Source organism: Talpa occidentalis, unplaced genomic scaffold (genome assembly GCF_014898055.3).
Source record: "Talpa occidentalis isolate TD23 unplaced genomic scaffold, MPIMG_talOcc4v2.1 talOcc4.15, whole genome shotgun sequence".
NCBI lineage: Eukaryota > Metazoa > Chordata > Mammalia > Eulipotyphla > Talpidae > Talpa > Talpa occidentalis.
The window spans coordinates 47,430,440-47,452,211 of record NW_023601543.1 but is presented as its reverse complement, the minus strand read 5'-3'; the positions used below and the strand labels follow the sequence as shown (position 1 = coordinate 47,452,211).

The 21,772-nt window shown below is 54.5% G+C and overlaps 1 protein-coding gene across 1 annotated transcript; it reads right to left on the bottom strand.

Moving 5' to 3' along the window:
• Window positions 1-1,379: 1,379 nt before the first annotated feature.
• EFNB1 (ephrin B1) lies at window positions 1,380-14,915 on the bottom strand. The gene is made up of 5 exons (XM_037512305.2): window positions 13,999-14,915; window positions 5,586-5,863; window positions 4,730-4,822; window positions 4,412-4,528; window positions 1,380-4,266 (listed from the first exon to the last, which is right to left on the bottom strand). The coding sequence occupies exons 1-5, from the start codon at window positions 14,124-14,126 to the stop codon at window positions 3,857-3,859; spliced, it is 1,026 nt and encodes a 341-aa protein (XP_037368202.1). The 5' UTR covers window positions 14,127-14,915; the 3' UTR covers window positions 1,380-3,856.
• Window positions 14,916-21,772: the final 6,857 nt, after the last annotated feature.

The window sequence follows — 21,772 nt, the reverse complement described above, 5'->3', positions numbered from 1 at the left end:
TTTCCCCTTTAAATCTACCCATTCTCCTGCCCCTACCTAGAGGGTGCCAGGCCATCCATGTCACTTGTGCCTCAGAGAGGACTCTTGGAAACTTAAAATGATTCAGTGCAGTAAATCACTAGAGCCCTGGCCTTCCAGCTTCACAAAGTTTGTCCATTCAGGGAAACTGAGGCTTGGTTCACACCTGCCCAGCTTGGCTTCGTTGGTTATCTGGGCTCCACCTGCAGAGGAAGCCAGGCAGCCCCACCCTCACCTGGGAAGCATCCTCTATCCCTGACTCACCAGGAGTTGGGCCCAGCTGGGACAGGAAGGAGAGCTGAGGGTGGGGCAGGTCTGGGGCCCTACCATGGGAGGCTCACACCTCCTGCCTCCAGCAAGCTGAGCTTGGTTCCTCCCTGACCTAGACAGACGGGAAGGGAATGTGAGGAGGGCTCCTGTTCTTCAAGATCCCCAAGGAAGTACATTTGCTCAGTCTCACCAGAGATCAGAGATGGAGTGAGGAGTGGGGGAGTGGGGTGAAGGAGAGTCCCCTTCAAGGAGCTTCTCCTATCTGCTCATGGGGAAGTGAAAGGCCTGGCCTTGAATCCCCATGTTCCCATCCACTTGTGTGTTCTTCGGTTAGTGGTCACTGCCCCCGGTAAGGTCTGTTTCATCATCTCAAATATGAGGCAAATGATTCCCCACCTTTTACCCTCACAAGGAAGAGGGTACATGAGACTCAATGAGACTACATGTGGAAGTGTTCAAAACAAGTGGCAGGAATTATCCAGGTGAGGGACACACTGCCGCAGGAGCTACTAAGCACTGCTGGGTACCAGGCACTGAGCTCGAAGCAGCGTCAGTCTTGGTGCCCAGGCCTGGGCCAGTGGAAACAAGCAGTCCTAAAATTTCTGGGTTGTTGAGACTGCCTGATACTTTCCTTTGCTCTCTCCCACATATTTTACCTCACACTCCCACTGCTAGTCCCAAGGGGACCCCAAGAACTCAATCCCCTATGGGTTAGGTAGGCTGGTATCCTGAGATAGATGGGGGACCACCCAAGGACACATGGTTGGAGAAATGGAGGAAGGGCACACCTAACCCAGGTCAGGCTCCATCTCAGTTAGGGACATCAATCTGGCCTGAACTAACTCTGGTCAAAGACCCCCCACTCAAGGAGGGGGCGGAGAGGGGGGGCAACTCTGGGTAGGCAGTCAAGTAGCAGAGGCCCCATCTCCCATCTGATCCAGGCACTTCGTCAGGTTAATGAGAAACCAAATAAACAGCCTCTGCCCCAGCTGGCTGTGGGAGCACCCCAGCCAGGCCCAGCCCTGCTCCAGCCCAGCTTCCTTTCCCTCCACCCTGTAGGTCCCAAGGCTCTCCCTCCCCCTTCCTTCTTATGTCCCATTTCCCTCAGTCTTGCCTGCTCCTTGGCTGGTTCACTGGGGCTTCCTGCTGTGGATCACTAGTTAGTCCTCCCCTTCCTTCCTCCTCCTCCTCCTTTCCTCTAGTGCCTTCTTACCCATTTTGAGTTGCTGGGATCTTACTCATCCTCCTCTCTTGATTTCGATCTTAGCCACCTCCACAGGGAGTCCCCCCACAAGGCCCACAGGTGACTCCAGGCTGGCACAGAAAGGTCCCAGGCCCTGCCAGTACGTGTCTCTGCTGGGGGTTGAGGCCAAAAGATCTTTGGGACCCTCATTACCCTCACTGATCCAAGCAAGTTAAGCCTCAGCCTGTGGGTGGTGCTCAGCACTGCTTTAGGTTGAGGAATTCAACTGTCAGCCAGGAGCCCCCAAGTACACTGTGGTGAGGCCATGGCATGGCCTGGCTCTGAAGCCAGAAGGAAGAATCTTCAGGCCAAGCAGTAAGCAGCCAGCCTGAAGCTGCCTCATTACTTGGTGGGCTGCATCTGAGGCCCAGGCCCTGGGAAGATTTCTCTCTGCCCTCAGGCATCCTGAGGCAGGGCAGGACTGGGCTGGGCCTGCCAGCAGGTCCTATATCTAGCTCCAGTCAGGCGGTGGCAGTACTTGTGGACACACCCAGGTGGCCACAGGAACACCCCCTTCCCCATCGACCCTCTCTAGCTGAACCTAATGCCAGACTGGGAAGATACCCATGGCCTTTGCCGCAGAGGTAACAGGATGGAGGGGGGTAATGGTTGCAACACCAACATAACAAGAGGGCAGGGAAACTGAGGGGGGGGGCAGGAGGGCCACAGAGCAGCTGAGACATCATACTCCACTAGGACTGCCACCTTCTCCCCTCCCAGACCTGCACAGGACACCTGTGATTTGGCCATAGGAAATCACACACACACACATTCTATCTCCTTTCTTTCTCTCTCTTCTGCTCTCTCATACTCACTCAAACACTCACACTTCATCCCCCAACATCATGACACCATTTTACACCCATTTCTCCATGTGGTTAAATTTTTTTTTTTTTTAGTTCTCATTTTTTTCTAAGAAAAAAGCAACAAGAAAATAATTCAGAGTTTATACAAAACATCTTTACATTATTTTTTTTTTCCAAAAAGACTAGTATTTACACAAATGGGAAACTGAAACAAAAACAAAAAACCTTTCCGACTGCCACCTGGAAGGGGCTAGCTGTTTGGCTCCCTCTCCCACCAGGCACTGGGGTGGGCGGCTGGCCAGGAGGCAGTGTGGAGGTGGATGGTGGAAGGCCCAGCCCCTTTCTTGGCCATGCTGGGAGCCCCTGCAAGGCGCACTCATGTGCCAGTCTGTTAGCAGCCGTGCTGGCAAGGAGCCGGGGTCAAAGTGCACGGCGTGCTGGCCCAGCCGGGGGTAGATTCTTCCTCTTTCCAGGCCCCAGTCCAAAATTGGGGGTGAGCAGGAGCTGGGTTGGGGAATCACCCACCTGACCTAGAGCCTAGGAAAGGAGCAGGCCACCAGGCCTTATACCCGCTTAGGTCTCTGCCCTGGGCCTGTTTCCCCACCAGGCTGAAAGATGCCCAAGGTGAGAAGAGAACAGGGCGATGGGGGAGGGGGGAATGGAAAGGGGAACTCCCAGCTCTGCAGGGCAAATAGCCACCTGGGCACCTCACCTCTCTCCACCCCCCATGAGGTCATCTGCCTGCAGCAGCTCTCCTGTTCCCCAGGCAACAGCCAATTAAGACATTAATTACCGTGAGAGTGAGGGAGGCGGGAGATGCCCAAGAATCCCACAAGGAAGGAATTTTTTTTTTTTTTTGGTGGAAGGGTGGCAGCCACTACCCCATTGCCAAGCTCAGCTTTGCAGAACGAGGGTCAGGAGGGGAGGGTGGCACTCTCATCTTTCCTCATGGGCAAGAACAACCCAGGCCTGTCCCCTTCCTACCCCCAGACATGGAGGAATTTATCAAAGAAACGCCATCCTATGCTTCCTGGCTGGCCACATCCTGCCCCAGGCCCCTTAGAGTGGGCTTGGCCCGGCTCAAAAGGCCTGGGGAGGGGTTGTCTTTTGCATTTTTCCAATTTTCTTCAAAAAATAGATGAAAATGAGTTGACAGCTAAAAAATGAACACAAAAAACATTAAAAACAGTGATGATAGTGGACATGTAGTCCTGGGAGGGGGGAAAGGGGGTGAGAATGGACAGGGCCAGGGTGGGGGGTTATCTCCCCACCTGCGTCCAACCCTGCCCAATAAAAGGGGCGCCCCCACAGAGCCCAGAAGCCTGGCCAGAGGGGGAAGGCACAAGAGCATGGGGGTGGGGGCACAAGCACCCCATCTGAAGCCCAGAGGGCAGGGTAAAAAGGGACTTATAAAAGCCAAGAAACTACAAAACTAAATACAAAGGTGGGCACAGCTGGCGAGGGGAGAGAGAAGTGCAGTCCAGACTGACTGTCCCTTGGGCCTGAGGCTGCCAGGCTCTCAGACTTTGTAGTAGATGTTCGCTGGGCTCTGGGGTGGCATCTCCTGGACGATGTAGACGGGATGCCCGTAGTCCCCACTCACCTTCTCATAGTGGGGGCAGTAGTTGTTTTCTGTAGTCCGTAAGGGGATGATGATGTCGCTGGGCTCAGTGCCCGCAGTGCCACTGCCCCCCTTGGGACTGGCCAGGGTACTGAGCGAGAGGGCAGGTGCCCGCTGCTGCGTGTGCTTGCGGTGCCGCTTGCGTAGCTTTAGTAGCAGAATCGTCAGGAAGATGATGATGAGCAGGAAGATGACGCAGCCTGCACCCACAGCTGCAAATAATGCCACCTTGGAGTTGAAGAAGCTGTCTGGGTCGCTGTTGCTGCCGCCTCCACTTGGGCCGCTCTTATCTTCTTGGTTCACAGTCTCTGGAGAAGGGAGAGGGAGGGCAGGGACGGTTAGCCACAAATCCCAGCGACACATGGCCAACCTGGGTCCTGTCCTTTTTTTCAGAGACAGGCCCCGAAGGGCAGTCAAACCATGGCTTCTGGTCTCTAGACACCTGTAACTCACCATGTTTGCCGTCAGAGTCCACATCGCCAGGGGACAGTGTGGCTATCTTGATAGTGTTGTCTGTCTCCTTGCTGGGCCGGCTGGTGGTCAGTTGCTCAGGTGTCACAGCATTGGGGTCTGGGATGGGAGACCACAAGTGAGGGGAAAGGACTCTGCCCACGTGTGTGCCCCCGTCATCTGGGGTGGGCCGAGAATAGCCTGTAGGCTGCACCTCATATACCATGACCCTACTGCCCCTATGTGCCTCCCAACACTCATATACCCAAGGGGGAATGTCTGTTGCAAATGTCCAACTGGGGCCCCCAACTGGGCACTCACCTTGCCCAACCTTCATGACGATCTTCATGGTGCGTGTGCGGCACACACCTCCCTCCCGGTTCTCCAGTCCCTCGAGGCTCCCATTGGATGTGGCTGCAGCAAGAGGCCAGAGAAGTCAGGGCAAAATGGAAAGGTCAGCCAGCATTACCTAGAAACTCTAGTGCTGCCTTAGCCCAGAAGGACAGAACTGGGAGTCAAGGAATCCCCACTCCCTGAGAACTTCCCATTAGGTACTGAGTAGACCAGCCCAGCCCAGACCAGAAATTAGTCCTCCCCCAAGGTCACTCATCCTGTATCACAACCAGGCCCTGGTCCTTCTTTCTCAGTAGATACTAAGTTGTATCTTCTCATTGGCTGACACTGTTCAGAGGCAAAGCAATTAGAATTGGCATTGTGAGGGGGACATGGACACAGAGTGGAAAGAATCCTAGATTAGGGGGTCAGGAGTCCAATCCTATCCCTAAATTCTCAGATGATCTAGAACAAGAAGCCTGTTCACCTCTTGGGGCCGCAGTTTCCCATGAAGAGAAAGGCTAAATGGCTGGTTGTTCCCCAAGGGCTCTGCCAACTCTGTCATTCCCAAGAGCCGATCTTAGCTGGGTAAAGAGAATCAGAGAGCAGTGAAAAGTGAAGTCCTCTCCCATCGACTCCTAGAGCCAAGGTAAGCTGGCAGTGGGGCCCTTGGTGAATATTGGGATTGGAACTCCTAAGCTGGGTGAAGAGAGCACACCAGTCTTCAGAGGGGACCAGAGCAGGCAGGGCCTTCACCGTGTGCAGTCTCGTGGCTCTACTTCGAAGCTGCCACAGCTCCACGATAGATAAGAGAGAAGCACAGGGTAGGTAGGCAGGGACTCACAGGTGATGTAGTAATCATGGTGCTTTTTGAACTCCAGGCCCATGTAGTTGGGGCTGAACTCCTGGAACTTGATGGTGAAACGGATTTCCTGCTCTGGCCGGTTGCAAGTGACCAGCACATATGGGTCAAGCACGGTGCTGCAGGCGGCTGCCTGCTCAGGCCGGACCAGGTACAGCTTGTAGTATTCGTAGGGCCGCCCAGCTTCTGCTCGGGGACAGATGATGTCCAGCTTGTCTCCGATCTTTGGGTAGATCACCAGGCCCTTCCCACTCAGGAATCTGTCCAGAAAGGGGGAGACAGTCAGCCTCAGAGTTGGGGGGCCCAAGCCATTCTGGAACCACAGGAGTGGACAATAATGGCCAGGCTGGGCTTACTGGGTAGAGAGGGTGAGAATAGGCATTCTGTCCTTCCTCCATGCTTAGGCTGGGGGTGGGGAGAAAGAACCACACTGCCAGCAGGGTGTGGAATGATTGGCCCATAGGCAAGGCTACCAGGCTTAGACAACTTGGCAGGGTAGGGCACTGCCAAGCTGGGGGAGCCCTTTGTCCTAATGTGGCATTTCCGTAGGGGGCTGACGTGGCTGATGGGCTGGGTACCAAGGTGTCAGGCCTGGGCTGCTTGGAGATGGCAGCCCTATTCTCCCACCCCCAAAACACTCACATTCCTTTATAACCATGACTACCACCTCCCCTGCATGTGTGTGCACTCACATGACCATGTACATACATACACACTCCAAGTCCACACATGCCTTAGCCACCAACCCTGCAGCTCCCAGCCATTGGCCAGGGGAGCTCAACCTGTCTGGGACCCATGTCTTCTCCCCCATCTTTGTTAATCTTGGGCATGATAAAGAGATAGGGACAGGTATTACCTGGAGCCCAGGGGCAATGGACACAGTTTCTGTTCAGGTGCAGCTCCACAAAGCTTTCCCAGCTTCCTACTCCTATTGCCCAGTGTCCTCCCAGAGCCCCATTCCCATAATGCAAGAGTCTGAATCTCCAAACTTGATCAGGCTCACTCCTAAGAACAGAGGGAAGGGACAAAGTGCCTAAGCAGGGACAACAGATCATCCGTGTTCTAATCCCCCAACATCCACACTGCTCCTGCTCCAGATCCTGAGAAGACATGGGCACCTATCTCCTGAAGCAAGTTTATCTGATAATCCAGAAGGCCAGGCAATAGCAGCTGGGGGAATAGCAGCTGGAAGGCAGCTGCCCCTGTCTAAGCACACAGGAATAGAGTGCCACTCTCTTGCTGGTTCTGAGCCTGGGAGAGCTAGAGCTGGGAGAAAGGCATGTAGGAGAAAGACAAGACTTTGGAATTGGACAGTAAGGATCTGATTGCCTAGATGAGCTGCTGGATCTCCCTGAGCTCAGTCTCCTCACTGATCAACTAGGGGTAGGAAGGTCTTGCTCTACCCCCCACTCCCAGGGTTGTGGTGGGAAGATCCAACAGCATGTGGAGGGCACCTAACCCACAGTAGGCACTCAATATATTTGACTCCTGCTTAGATATAGTCTCATTTACCAAGAGGCAGGAGCCCAGATACCACTCCCAAGTTCCAATGAACCCAGTCTTGTTTCTTGGGGAGCAGAGAGGGGCTGGGATAGGAAACAGAAGATAACGGCCCCATTCTCAAGGACTTTATTGTCTGTCCGGTGTCTGTCTGGGTCAGAAAAGAAAATAGCTCATGCTCTGGTGTGGTTCAAACAGCAAAGGTTGGAGGCAGTAAGAGAGAGAGTGGACAGCTGGTCTGAGATGGGTCCACAGAAGCAGCTAGAGGAAAGTGGGGCCTGGGTGAGCAAGGATAAGTTGACACAGGCAAGAGGGCATGACAGTGGCTGGGACAGTTTATCCCAGGGCTGACAGGAAGGCCTCGAGGGTCACAGCAACATGGGTTTCATCCCGTTGGAGTCAGTCCTTCCAGCAGGAAGGATTGAAGGGCTGAAGGCAGTGCTTCCAGAGAAAGAAGCAGACAGTGGAAGAGTGTTCTTCTACTTCCTGAGGGTCCATTGTGGGGATCACAAACACTGAGGGCCTACTGGGAGTCTGGTGTCCTCATTCCAGGGAGGGAAATGATACCCAAGGTGTAGAATAGGGAAACAGGAACAAGCAGATGAAGAAAAGCAGTCGGCCCTCCTTGTCGAGTGAGGTTCCACTGAGCTGGGATCTGCCATCTTGTCTGTGGGCAGGCAAGTAAAAGTAAAAAAGCCAAAATGCGCAGGTCTCCTCTTGAAACCTGACTTTACTGCACTTCAGAGCACCAGACAGGAGCCACTGGGGTGGGGGGTAGGGTGGAGGCCCACAGAAACACATGTACCACAAAAAGCTGTAAACTCTCACCAAAACCTCTATAATTCTCAAGACATTTTTCACTTTCCAATCCTCACACACTGGTTCTACCCAGACAGCACTATTAGACAATTTCTAACATCTTAGAGCCAGAAGGAACCTTCGAGAGCCACAGAGGGAATGTTACCATGGAACAGAGGTGCCCAAAGTCACCTCGAGGAGCCTAAACTCACCCAGGATATGAACCCCTAGGGGTCTCTGAGGACCTAAAACACACTAGCTGAATCCTTGTTCTGCTGTACCCCAAAAGAACGCTATCTGGGGGTGACAGTAGGTATAAAGGGAATGCAAAGGGGTACAGGCCAGCTCACCTTTCTAATCACCAAACCCTGGCTTATGCCCTGAGATGCCTGTCTGATCTAGGCACAATTCCCCATCACCACTCAGGCTCTAGAGCCCCCCAGAACCAGAACACAGGGCATCTAGCTACTCATGGCTCTACCTTGAACCCAGAGACATTGAAGAAACAGATGTCTACATAGCAGATGGGGGAGGGACAAGGAGAGAGGACTATTGCCCCCAACACCCCTCAGACTCTCTTCAACCTCAATGATCAGACTTCATAAATATTCAACAGTTCATTTGCATAGCAGCTGGCAGAGGGAAACTCACCTTCCCCTATAGTGCCAGGAGAGAGAAGAGGCTGATGAGCCCTGCCTTCCCTGACCGACCTTGGTCTTAGCATCATCCCCACCACTGGGACAACAGCTTCTTGGCCTGTAAGAACTCAGGAAAATGGCAAGGGGCCATTAGGGATGAGTATGTAGTCAGCAAGAGAGAAGCCCTGAGCCAGCTACAACACTAGTTATGCTGTGCAGGGGGGGACCCTGCAGGTCTCCCCTTAGTCACCAGGTTGAGAGAAGGGGGAGGAGGGGAAGAGAAATAGATTGTTCCCAAGTGAAAATCTTTATCCCCCACTTTAAAAAAAAACGACTACTCCTCCCATTATCAAGCCAAGTTTTTCTGCCTGGGGCCACCCCCAGACAAAGCCCTTTTCCCCTTTTGGGGAAAGTAAGGCCATTGACTTGGCCCAGCAGGAAGCCTGAAGCAGGTCACCATGGTAACCCCTGAGGTTTACCCTCCTTAGCCTCTGATAGCCCTGGGAACCCAGGAAGCACCCCAGGGAGTAAAAGGACTTGGGGATGGCAGCCCAAGCATTCTGGATCCTGTCTTAGGGCCTGCTTCCCCCCTTTCACCCTAGCCCAAGTCTTCCCTTCAGCCTTCCTTCTGAGCTAAGAGATACCCCCGAAAAGAACACAGGGATAGGAGAAGGCTGAAGGGGCTGGAGCTGCCCCTTCAATTAGTCAGAAGCCAACTGCCCCTCTGCTTCTTTTGTTCCAGTTCAGCCCCTCTCCAGCCATACACATACAGTTGACAGCAGGGACAGCTTGCAGTCACGGTGGTAATACCCAGAAAGCGCCCAAGTCCCACCAGGTCTATACTTGCTTCCCACTCAACCTTCCCTCAGGCTCTAGAAACTTGTGGTGGGAGAGTGGCCATAGGGAGAGTCTGGTCCCAGGCCTCGCCAGCTCAAGTTTAGTAGAAGACTCTTGCCAGTCACAGCTTTGAATATGTGTCCCCAGCATTGCTCCACCTTCACCCCCAGGGTGGCAGGACTAGTAGAGGGCAGACCCCGAGCCAGAGCTCAAGTCTGCTCTCATCCCAGCAAGGGTGGGGAGCCCCCAAATTAAAGGCTCCTCTTTCACTCCCCCAGCTCCACCCAGCCCCAGAGGCAGCAGGAGCAGGCCAGGCGTGTCCCAGCAGTGCCCGCCCAGGCGTGGGTGGGCAGGAACAGCAGCTGGGTCCTGGCACTCACACAGCACTGTCAGAGGCAGGGAAGCCAGGAGAGTCCCAGAGGAAGTCACCCTCCCCACCTAACAGTTGGCTGCCTCTAGTTCAGGTCACCAGAGCAGAATGCTCTCGGAGGGCAGAATTCGATTGGGTAGACCTCACAAAGTCAAATGAGAAGCCAGAGCACTGCTCATCACATGCAGGCAGGGCCTGAGTCACAAGGACAAAAGCACACACACCTGTGAGGTGAGTAGGGAAGCTGGGGGCAGGGAGCCAGATCCTCTTCTCAAAGCCTACCTTGAATTCCCATCTCCTAGATTCCAAGGCAGGAGGATGCCAGACTCCACGCTGACTGACTTTGGACAAGTCATTTTTCTTCGCTGGGTCCCTGCCCTCCTCATCTGGAAAATGGGGGCTATTCCTTCCCAGGGCTGCTGGGAACACCTACTGAGCTCAGATCTAAGGATGCTCTATATGCAGCCAGGTGCTGCCCCAACTGTGAGCATGCCACACACAGCACTGTGGAGAAGTAAGAAGTTCCTTCAACTTATGCTCCTGGCTGCTGGCACCCCCACCCAAAAACACTACCTTGAAACATACCTGGGGGTGAGGGAGCTGCTGTGATACAAAGGCCAAGACAGCCAAAATGTGGTTGGTGAGCACCCCCCACCTCAGCTCCCCTAATTATCACAGGCTGGACCCTTGCCCAAACCTAGTGTTTCTATGGCAACCAGCAGCCTCCAGGCTGACCCACCCCTCTCCATAGTCCCAACCTCCAGAAAACAGTGATGCACAGTAGTACCCAGGGCCCACACATCCCCATCCACCCAAGCTGGGGAGGTAGTGGAAAACCTGGTGATGGGAGAAAGGGAACCCTTGATTCAGCCCTCATCCCAGCATCTAGGACCTTCTGGCCCTGGGCCTCTGGTGGGGGTGGGGAAGCAAGGGAACAGGGAACTTTAGGAGCTGCTGGGTTCCCAGCACTCCCAGACCCCCGCCTGTGGCCAATGAGCCAGAGTAGAAGAGGTCAGGTCCCTAGCCACCATGAGAAAGGGGCCCCCTGAGCTGGCCTCCCCAAGGACTGTGAGCTGGAACAGCTGTGAGGGGGCTGGGGCCAACACTTTGGCTTATAGCAGCCAAGCATGGGTTGGGGTCTGCAGCTGCCCCCACCCATGCTGGATGGAGTCAAGGGTCCTGGATGCCATGTTGACCGTGGCCACCCCACCCCCTCAGAGGGAAAGTGTAATGTGATCTCAGGCACATTCCCACTCTCTGGAGGTGGGGGAACCTGATTGGGGGACAGGAAGGGGTCAGAACAGGACTGAGAGACTGAACTGAAGCAGCTGGACTTGGCTGAGAAGACTCAAGTGTGAGGCCTGCCGGCTGCCCCAAACTCTCAGGGGAAGAGGCTGCGGAAGGGAGCCACCAGGGGACCTTCCCTCACAGACAACCCCCTCCACCCACCCAAGTGCACTCGTGCACACTCTGGTTCCTACCAAGCTGGAGTGGGACCAAATCCACCTTCCCAGCCTCTGCTCATTGGGCAAGTCTGACAAGAGGGCCCAGGGAGGCAGAGGGCCTCACCACCCAGGGATTGCCACCCTGGAAGGCTCCCTCGCCAATTTGGAAAAGGATGGGAATCTTGAGTTGGCCATTATGGTTCCCTTCTCCCAGTCAGTGACCGGGCTGCATGCACCCTGGATTCTGAAAATATCTCCTCTTGCCCCTCCACCTCACTTCTTTATTTTGAATTTTTTTTTCCGAAGGAGGAAGCAATTAAGCACAGTTTATAGGCACTGGGAGATTTGGGGGGGGGTTACCAGCTCCTGACAAGGTTGAGAAGAGACACCAAAAGCCTGGGAGGAGAGGGGAGGGAAGAGAGAAAATGAGCCTGTGAGGGAGAGCACGGGCATGTGCGAGAAACAAAAGGACTTGAGAAAAAGAGGCAGAGAGTGACTAAGAGTGAGAGGGAGTGTGAGAAAGAGGGAGAGCAGGCAAGCTGAGATGGAGAGGGGAGGTGAGCAAGGCTCACAGAGGGTATGGGAGGGCCAAGCAACAAGGACCTGAGAGGTAGAATTCCTGGCAGCCTGCAAAGGAGGAGAGAAAGACAGAAAAGACAGTTTATTTGAAAGGTTGTGGCAGCCCTGAGGGTTGGGCGCGGTGGCAGAGGCAGCCCTCAGAGCTCAAGTCCAGATGAGCTGAGGGAATTGCCTTCCTCTGGCCTGTCTCCCCTCAGCCCCCAACACACGCAGAGGGTGGCTGAATTCCAGACCCCTGAGCCTAGATGGAATCCCAGGGGCGGGGTTAGTGGCATAGTGACTTTAGATCAATCCTCCACAGTTCCCAAGATCTGCTCAATTATAGAATGGAATTTGTGCAGGTCCTTCTGAGTCCTTAGTTACGTCCCACCCTCGCACCAGGATGCTGGCCCCCAGCTTGCAGTGGTTGGGGGGTGGGGAGGGGGAAGACCTCAAAAACCTGTGAACTGGTCCAGAGCACTAAAGGTTCAAAACACAAAAAGGGGGAAGCTTAGATCTTGTTTCTCCCAGCTCCCCACCAATCCCCAACTCTGCAGGAGGGCTCCTTTCCAGCTGTGGAGCTGCCTGCTATCTCTGGTTAGAGACCTAGAGAGCAATTAGGTCACTCCCATGAGCCCCTATGATGGGCTACCCCAGGCGATTTCAGCTCTCCCAGCTCAAGATAGAGCATTTCCAGGCTCCACCCTCACAGGGGGGAGGAGGGAAGGGGAACTGCGCACTTCAAAACCTTTCCCCAGGGGCTGAGTGGCCCAAGGGCCCCAGACCATTTTGAGTTTCTGCTGTTAGGAAAGCACTACACCCAGTTTACCCTTCTGGGTAAGGGAGACATTATTGCCAAGTCCTTTTCTTGTAACCTGGCCCTGATCTAGCCATTCCACTAGACCAGTAAATAGGACCATACCTTAACCCAAGGAGAAAACTAAAGAAGCCACCTTCTCCCACTCAAAGGCTGAGAGATGTACCCTCCTTGGAACCCAAGGGGCCAAGACAGACAGGAGCTGGGGAAGATAGCGGGGATCCCAGCAAGAGTGGACAGGAAGAGATTCCAGATACAGGAAACAGAGAGCATGAACAGGGCAAGGCCAAGGCCCCGTTTTCCACTAATGTGCCTGCACATTGCCAGGACCTCCAGAAACCAGAAAGGAAGAGCAATTTCTGACCCCAAGTTCCAACCCGAGTCCTGGATGTCAAAAAAGAAAAAGGTCCAGAGGTCACCACACAGCTCCAGCCCCAGCAAGGGCTCAGGAAGAGCCCAGAAACCACTGAGCCACCGCCCTGAAAGGTATGTGTTGTTTTTTGGGGGGAGAACAGAAAGAAAAGAAACGATCTTCTCTATGTAGTTGCCTCCCCAATCCCTTGAGGAAAACTAAGCACAGCTACCCTATCTGAGGGCCATAGGGTGGGGAGTGGGGGTGGGCCAATGGGACCAGTCTGGACAAGAATCTTTTGCTCCCCACCCACCTCCTTGGCTGCCACTCTCCACCCAGGCAGGCCCTCTAAGGTCTGTTGCCGGCTTCATTGGACCCCCGACGGGCGCTGGATCGAAACAAGCCCCCCCACACACACACCACTCTCCCACTCCGCCCCTCTCCACCCGCCTTTGTGAGCCTGGGAGCGGAGCCCGCCCTTCCACGGCCCCGACAGGGGAAAAAAAGGGGGGGCTGGAAGAGACCGCAAAGCAAAAAGCTAGGGAGGCAAACAAGGAAGAAAGAGAAATGAAAATGGGAGAAGCCCAAATGGGGATACAGGAGCTGCCACCCACCCTAAGCGCGGAGTCTCGCGCCGCGTTCCCATCTCAGCTTAACAAACGAGGAACCTGTGTTCCGGCCTCGTCCCCCACCCAGGTCAAGCTCGCCCCACGGAGCGACTCTTGGCGAAAACCGCCACGTTCCCAGGGGCCCCAGAGGGGCTGCGTTCTCTTCTCCACCCAGCTCTCCGGTGCGCTCTGGAGCGCCCGGACTCCCAGTTCCGCCAGGCGCGACCATCTCGACTTATTCCCGGACATTCAGGGGAAGAGGATCGGGTAGCTGAGAGGTCTTCACCTATTTTAAGTGCCCCAGCCCAACCCTCTGCACCCTGCCCGCCCTCCAGCATAAAACATTCGAAAAGGCCAGAGACAAAATGGGGCGCCGCTCCTCCTCTGAATACCTTCCCACTGGCACTCGGGGCGCGTAGCCTCACCCCGGAGGAGTGCCTTCCACCCCAGGGACCAAACAGAAGTTACTCACTTGGGGTTGAGGGAGCTCCAGGACACGGGCTCCAGGTTCTTGGCCAGTGGCGTGGCGAGCCGGCACAGCGCCAACACGACCATCGCCACAAGCCACTTGCTGAGCCAACGTTGCCCAGGCCGGGCCATCTTCCCGGGAGCAGGCTGCACTTCAGGATCCCCTGGCGCCTCCTCACCAAATCTCTCCTCGCCTTCTCTTGCCGAGTCGCTCTCCTCGCCACTCAGGCGCCCATCTTCCGCCACCGGCCTTGAAGTACTCCCCTCCCGCCGGCTTCTGTGTCGCTCTTCTCCGCCCGGCCGGCCAGGCGGACTCACTAGGCAGCCGCCCCCAACCCGGGCATGGGCTGCGGCCTCCGAGGGCTCGCTCCTCTGGCCTCTCTGCCGCACGAGGCGCGACGGGGGCTCTGCGCCCCCCGGTGATCCCGCCCGATTCCGCTCGGCTCCCCGATATCGTTCGGGACTGCGCGCCCTCTCCTCGTCGGGGGCTCCCCACTGAGGACTCGGTGGCTGCCCTGACGCCTTGACTGTCCCAGGATCGGCACCCCTGGAAAGAAGTGGGAGTCTCCCCACAACTCGTACTGAGTCCGGGGGCTCCCCTCTGGGTCGCCCAGGCGCGGGTTCTGTTCCTCCAGGCCACAATGAGACTCCGGGCTGCGCCCACCCCACCCCCAGCCAACCCCTTCGACAGCTTCTACTTCAGCACGGGCCCCACTCAGTGTACTTAGAAGAGAGGAGCGACGCTGCCAAATGAGCCAGTCCCATCGGTTTGCGCCGCTGAAGCCTCGGCCGGGTAGCCGGGCAGCCGGGTCGCTGAGTCCTAGCTCCCCCGCGATTGTGCCCGAGGGTCTACGGCCCGTGCGAGGCTCACACACCTCCAGCCGGCAGCCAGCGCGCATAGACTCCCTCTGCTGCCACTGAGCTGTCTACTCTCCTGCTCAGGCGAACGCAAGGCCAACCCTATTCCGCTCAGCCAATAGCAAGCTCCGTCACGGGGTCCTTGCCCCGTGCCACGCCCCCAGAACAGGAAGGGGGCGGGGTTTCAGGAAGCTCTTAAGGACGCCTCGCACTCGATGATACGGATTTGTGTGTGCGGCTCCTGTGGTTAGGACTGGGTACCCCGTAGTCCTGTTCCCAGAGCGCTCATCCTGTGGGAAGCTGGCGCTTCTCTAGAACCGTCGGCTAGGCCTGTTCTTCTCCCCTCATGCCTGGTCAACACTCGGCCCGCTGACCTGGGCCAGGCCTGGCCCGAAATCTCCCGGGAAAGTACAGCCATTCGCTCTTTCCGCACACACGAGCCCCGAAGTCCTCCTCTGTGCCCACCTATGTGGCAAGGCTATCCCGTTGCTCCCAGTCCTGTCTCAGATAGGCCTCAAATGGGCTTTACGCCTTTTGCCCTCGAATGGCAGTGTGCGCTTTTACTGGGAGCCGGCCTCCTGAATACACAGGCGAATAGTGGTGGGCAGTGGATTCTCAGAGGGGTCAAGTAGGGCAGGGTGGTGGTGGTGGTAGGGGATTTGAGTTCTTTGGCCCTGGGGAGCAGCAAGTCTTAAGAGTCTCAGCTTTGAAGGAGAGCCTTGTGGGACCCCAGAAGCCCAGATTTAGAGTTTTGTTCTATCTGAAGGTGCAGGCAAGGAAGCGCCTGGGATAGACCAGCAGGGATGTGAAGACACCTAGATAAAGACACCTCCAGGGCAAAGAGGAAAAGACTCAGGGTAGGCGCCTTTGAAGCAGCCAAAGCGGGCGCCCTAGCTCCAAGACGCCGGACTCCAGCCCCTCCTGGACTCGCCATCTGGGTCTTTGTCTCCCAGTCCAGGCTCACTCTCCCCGCCCCTCCTCATTTCCTTGATTATAACTTTGGCTCCATCACATAGCTCAGACCCACCCGGTCCAACCCGCTCTCCGTGGTCGGACCCTAACAGACTTACCCACGTACTAATGTCTCCCCCTACTGGTCTCCGTTACCACTGCAAGTGCTTGGAACAAACTGGGAGTTCGCACCCCAACTGGAGCATAGTACACAAAAGCCAGGCATAAATGCTCAAAAACAAGACCATAGATGGCGGTGGTCGTCTTCACAAGAACCGTGGCCAAGTAGGGGTAGGAGGTATGTGTAGGGGCAGGAAAGGCACAGTGCAGGTTATCTATATCCGAGCAGACGGGGTAAAGGAGGAGTCCTAGAGCCCACGGTGGGTTTCTCAAGCTTTTATTGAGCTTTACATGCATTGCAACAACCAGGTAAACGTCAGGCAGGGGTGCCCGGTTAGGCCTCCTCGCCCCAGGCAAGTCTTCACTCTGGGCTTTCTCTGGCCTTCTTTCTTTCCTTCTCTCTCCTGCTTCTCTCTTGCTTCTCTCCCTGACTATCTCAATACTCCTCCCATGGCCCACAGCAGTAAACAAGTCAGTTTACAACAATGTAACAACTGCAGGTGCCCCATCAGGCAGGGCAATCCTAAAGGTGGGAGGGCAGAAAATCCTGGAAACCATTTACCCCATAGGATGGATTTGGGGTAGGCTTTCGGACTGCCCAGCATGTAAAGTCTCCTTGCTGCTTGGCTGTGGAGTGGACTTGTATTGGGAGGAAAATAGAAAGGGAGAAGCTGGGCCACTCCCATTTTAGGTACAGGTCCTCTAGGGTGAGGTGGATCTGGGTAGATATGGAGGAGGATTTATTTAAGGTCTCTAACTCCTTCCTGGGCCCCTTATTAAGGTGGAAGCGAGGACAAATGAGAACAAGGTGCAAGGGCACAACCCAGTGTGGGGGCCTGGATGCCCCAAAGTGCAGCAATGCCCAAGTAGGCAGAGCAGCCTGCCACTTACTGAGGGCCTACTATGCGCCAAGAACAATATTAGATGTGTTTCCATTCATAGTCCCTTTACGGTGAGTTCTACTCTTCCCATTTTACACAGGGGGAAACTTATGGCAGGGGAAGAGACTCATCTGAGGTCACCATGCTGATTGGTGGTAGAAGCAGGATTTGATGCCAGGCTTGTCTGTCTGCAAGGCCTATGTCCATTCTCCTATACCAAATTGAACTGCCACATTTCCAGCCGCTTCTTGCTTATTTGCTTCCTTACTTTATTCCTGGTTAAAAGCTGGTTAACGCCTGGAAAATAGCAGCCTTCAGGATGGCCAGGGCTCTCTCTACTCCACTCAAAATCTTTCAGGAAGTTACAAAGCCTGGGAAAGTTCATTTGCGGTCCTGGCCAAAGCCCCAAGTTCCCAGCTAGAATCACCACTGCTAACCCCAGAACCACAGATGGAACTGTCAGCATGCCCAGTGCCTCTAGGGAAGGCAAGCCCAGGTCCAGATAGGTGGCGGAGGAGACCAGGTTATACTGGCAGACTTGTGAACCCTAGGAAGACAGAAGCAACTACTGAGTGTGCCAACACCTAACCCTGGATGGGAGGGAAGTAGAGGAAATAGTGGAGGATTCTGTGTATAGGCCTGCTCCATGCACTGGCCACCTCTGGACATGACACAGACCTTTTCTGCCTCAACATGTCTGCTGCACCAGCTGCAGGGGCCTGGGTAGCAGAACTGGGCCTGCTCCCTGCCAGCTGAGGCCCTGATCTCCTGCTCCTCCTCTCCCAACCACAGGGCCTCAGATGTGGTGATTCAGCCCCCTTAGGCAGGGAAGAAGTACGCCCTGGGGTGAACCTAAAAGGAAGTCAGCATCTGTGAAGGATGTGGTTCCCCTTTTATCCAATTGCTCGCTCCCTCCTCTGGCCGCAGCCATGCCTCCCAGACCAGTGTCACTGAGCACATTTAATCCCTCAGGGTTCAAGTCCACCAAAGTTCCTTGAGCACCAATCTTACACCTTAGCCCTGCCTTTGAGGAGCTGCAAGCAGGTTGAAATCAATATGTGAGGGCCTCTTGAACCCAGAGATGCAGAAGAACACCTGGCAACTGCAGGAGGCCTCAGGAATGATGCAGTCTCCGGAGAGCTATAGAGCAGCTCCTTCTGAACTCAGCTTCCCATTGCCATACAAAAAAAGGAGGTGGGAACTTCAGAGTCACACATTTTACTGCTTAGTGAAGCTCCTTGGGCAAGTCACTTTACTTCTGTGGGCTTCAGTTAACTCATCTGCAACCTGGACATCATCACTCATTTTCAGAGCCGTGAGGGATGAATGAGATGATGCACAGAAAGGGCTTAGCATCATGCCTGGCCCACCACAGTGCTTACCAAATGGAAACTATTATTCTTCCACAGAGCCTCCCACAGAGACACCTTCATTCCTGGTCGCACACATTCTCACCCGCTTACACATGCTCAGTGTGCCACGTGCACATTTTTTTTTAGCTCCTCCTCACGCACATACATACATATTCATACACAAGCATTTGGGCTTTCTCCTACCTATTCACCCGACACCAGCTGGCAGGCCTTGTGCCAGCCATTGTGGCTCTTGGAGTCCAGCCCCCACATTTCTTCACGTCACTGTCACACACATGCATGAACATATATACACCCCCTCTCTATTTCTGGGGCCCTTGTCCTGGACCTCCCCTTGCCTGCCTGTACTCTGAGATAAGACGTGAACTAGCTCACCTAAGGCCACACAGCCTGGAAGTGAAGTCAGGATTGAAATCTACACTATTTGACCACACAACTCGCACTTCTGATTGTGACTAGATGCCCACATCCCAGGGCATGGCAAAGGTGCTCGTGCCAAAGGGTGGGCCTTGTCCACCAAAGTGTCAGGGAGCAGAAAGTCTAGCATGAGACCCAAGAGGATGCTAGTTGGGACAACCCAGTGAGGCTCACTCTCCTCTCCACAGTCTCCAGTCTGGCCCCTGCAAATCCCACTGCCTTCACAGATGCATACAGCCACTGCCCACAGGATGAAGGCTGGTTGTACTTCATGAAACCCGACTGTATGCCAGGCACAGTAGTGGTGTGCTGTCACCCTTGGAGCATGATTGTCTTTGTTTAATGCTCACATCATTCCTGAGGTTGGTATTGATAGGCCTATTTTAGAATTGAGAAAACTGAGGTACCAGGCTGAGTCTGGCTGCCTTCTGTGTCCTTGCCAAGCTCAGCCTGCAAAACACAGTGATTTATTCTTGCCACCCCCTTCTTTGCCCTTCATGCTAGTCATTCTGTCCTCACTGCTTCCTTGCTGAGGTCTGTTGGTCTGTTGGTCTGTTGGGCTCAGCCTGTCCTCCCACCCCCGCAAATGCATGCTTTTCCCAAGTCACTCTATCCCTGGGTCAGTCTCAGGGAAAGGCCAGGGCGGGGCCTCCTGAGCTTTCCCAGTCTTCTTCCTCCCCACCCTTCTGGCTGTACCACACTCCAGGATTCGGTCAGATCTAACCCCAGGAGAGGGAAGTTCTGTGAAGCTAGTTTCACCGCAGTTATGACAATTTCCTGTGGCTAGGGAAGGAAGGGGCATCCCCAAAGGCCAAAGACTCAAGAAAACTCTCAACTCCCAGTCCCTGCCCCAAGCTTCATGCCTGCTTTATGGTGTTTGCAGTGATATCACCTTGATTTTCCAGGTACCAGCATGGCTCTGAGTCAGGCTGTTGGCAGGAGGACAACAGTGACAAGGAGCCATTTCTTCTGACACAGCCTAGTCCCTGTCCTCCTTATTCCTTTCTTATAAAACCTAGCCCTAGCCTGGACTCCTAGAAACATGTCCAAAACCCTCAGGCCCCACTCAAGCAAATGGCCTGTCCCTGCCCCCGACAAAGGCCTAGAGCAGGCATTGGAAAGCCAGAGCTTGGTGGCAGCTGGGACCCTGGGCTCCTTAGAAGCCCCATCTTTGGACATCCCTGCCCTCCCATGTGTCACTGATCTAGGCTCATCTTCCTTTGCCTGTCTAGCCCAGGGCGTGGGAGAGGGGCAGTGTAGCGGGCTAAGCCTGCAGCACTCCAGCCTGATCTACCTGTTGTGCTCTCTCTCCAATTACCTGGGACCTGTGCATTCATCGCTGTTAGGGTCTTGAGAATTCAGGGTAGAGGAGCAGCAGTCATCCACACCATCTCAGAGGGCCAGTAGGCCTGGGGGAGGGCAATGTTGGCTGGAGAAATGGCATCTTTATGCAGTCCTTCTCCTGGCTCCTTAGTGAACACACTTAACGTGTTAGGTCCAATAAGCATAGGAATCAAATTATCGCTGGAGGAATACCACAGGCAGAGCAAGCACTTGGATAAGCCAAGGAATGGAGCTGCAGCTTCCTCATCTCTCCAGCCCCCCTAGCTCTGGCCCTTCACTAGCTTAGGAATTAGCTTCCTACCTACCACCTCACCATGAAGGCTAAAGGGTCAGGTTCTGGACCATCTCAACTCTAAACTCAGGTCTCCTGGTGGAGAGACCATGAACCCCTGGGGGCATTGTGAGGACAGTTGAGGGGCTGGAACCAACTGGCCAGATAACCAACCACCAGTGGATAGGTAACTGGCACTTAGGCCTACCACCCTCCAGCTGCCCCCGAGCCAACCCGCCACAATCTCTGACACTGAAACATCCTCTTCCCACTCACAACTCAATCCAACTTGATTTAGAGTGCTTCATTCCCATCTCCAACCAGGAGGGCCTGGGGCCCCTCCCAGTGAAGGCTCATTTTCTCTCTAAGACTCTAGCCTCCCTGCCAATACCTTTACATTCATGGTGCCGCCCAAGTGAGGCTTGTGGTGAACCCTCAATTGACAAGGCACCCATCATCTTTCTCATGAGGAAGCCAACCTGAACCTCATGGGCTTCTCTGGGTTTTCTTTCACAGTCCCTCTCCAGGACACCAAGCAGCCCCACGTAGCCTTGAGGGTGAGAGAGGCAATTGTCCTCCTTAGATTGGTGTCCTGGGCAGATGGGGAAGGCAGGAATCTCAGAGGCTTCTGCAAAGAATGCCTTAGGGTTATGGACAGGTGAAAGATGAGGTGGGATTTCAGGGAGAAAGAGGCATCCAGGCAGGTTGTTGAATCAAAGGGATAGAATCCCCAAGGAAATCTTGTCCTCTCCCTGGTAGCCTCCCTATTCCTTGATCTCTGTCGACCCCCAGTGGCCAGCCCAGTTTTCACATTCTTGAGGCACTGAGCATGGCCAACAACCCAACAGGAAATGGGGAGCATTGCCAGTTTCGGGCGCTGGTCCTGGCTGAGCTAAGCCAGGAGCAGCCCCCTTCTCCCCATCCTCCCTGCCAGTACTGGAAATTCAACATATCCAGGCCTACCTTAGCCCTCACCTCTTTGGACAGCCTTCCTAGAAAGCCCTAGTTAATCCACAGGTTCTGTTCTCTACTTTGAGCTCCATATCCTGACTGTACTGCTTGTGAGTGGCACTTGGATTTCCATTATTATGTGCACCTTAGCTCTCCCACTAAACACTATCCTGGAGCAGAAACCACTGACTGCTTCTCTTTAATCTTCTGCATCAGGGTCAAGCACAAGGATGGGAATATGGGTGTGGGATACAGGCTCACAGTGATGCTGATGATACTGATGGTGATGGCGGTGACAGCTAGCATTTACTGAGCACCTTACTATGTTCCAGGTACTTTATATCCTATGCTCCAGGTACTTCATATCCATCATCTCATTCAAAAGTCATTTTACATACAGATGAGGAAACTGGCATTCTCAAAAGTGACCCAAATGACATTTCACCTCTAGTACATGGCTGGAGCATGGGGGTCTAGCTCTGCATCCCTCCTCTTTGTCCTTCCTCCTTGTCTCAGGCCAATTGTTTTTCTTTGCCCATTTGACCGGAGGACAGATTGCCAAGATCATATGGGCAATCCTCAAGGTCCTGCCACACAAGGAGATTGTGGCCA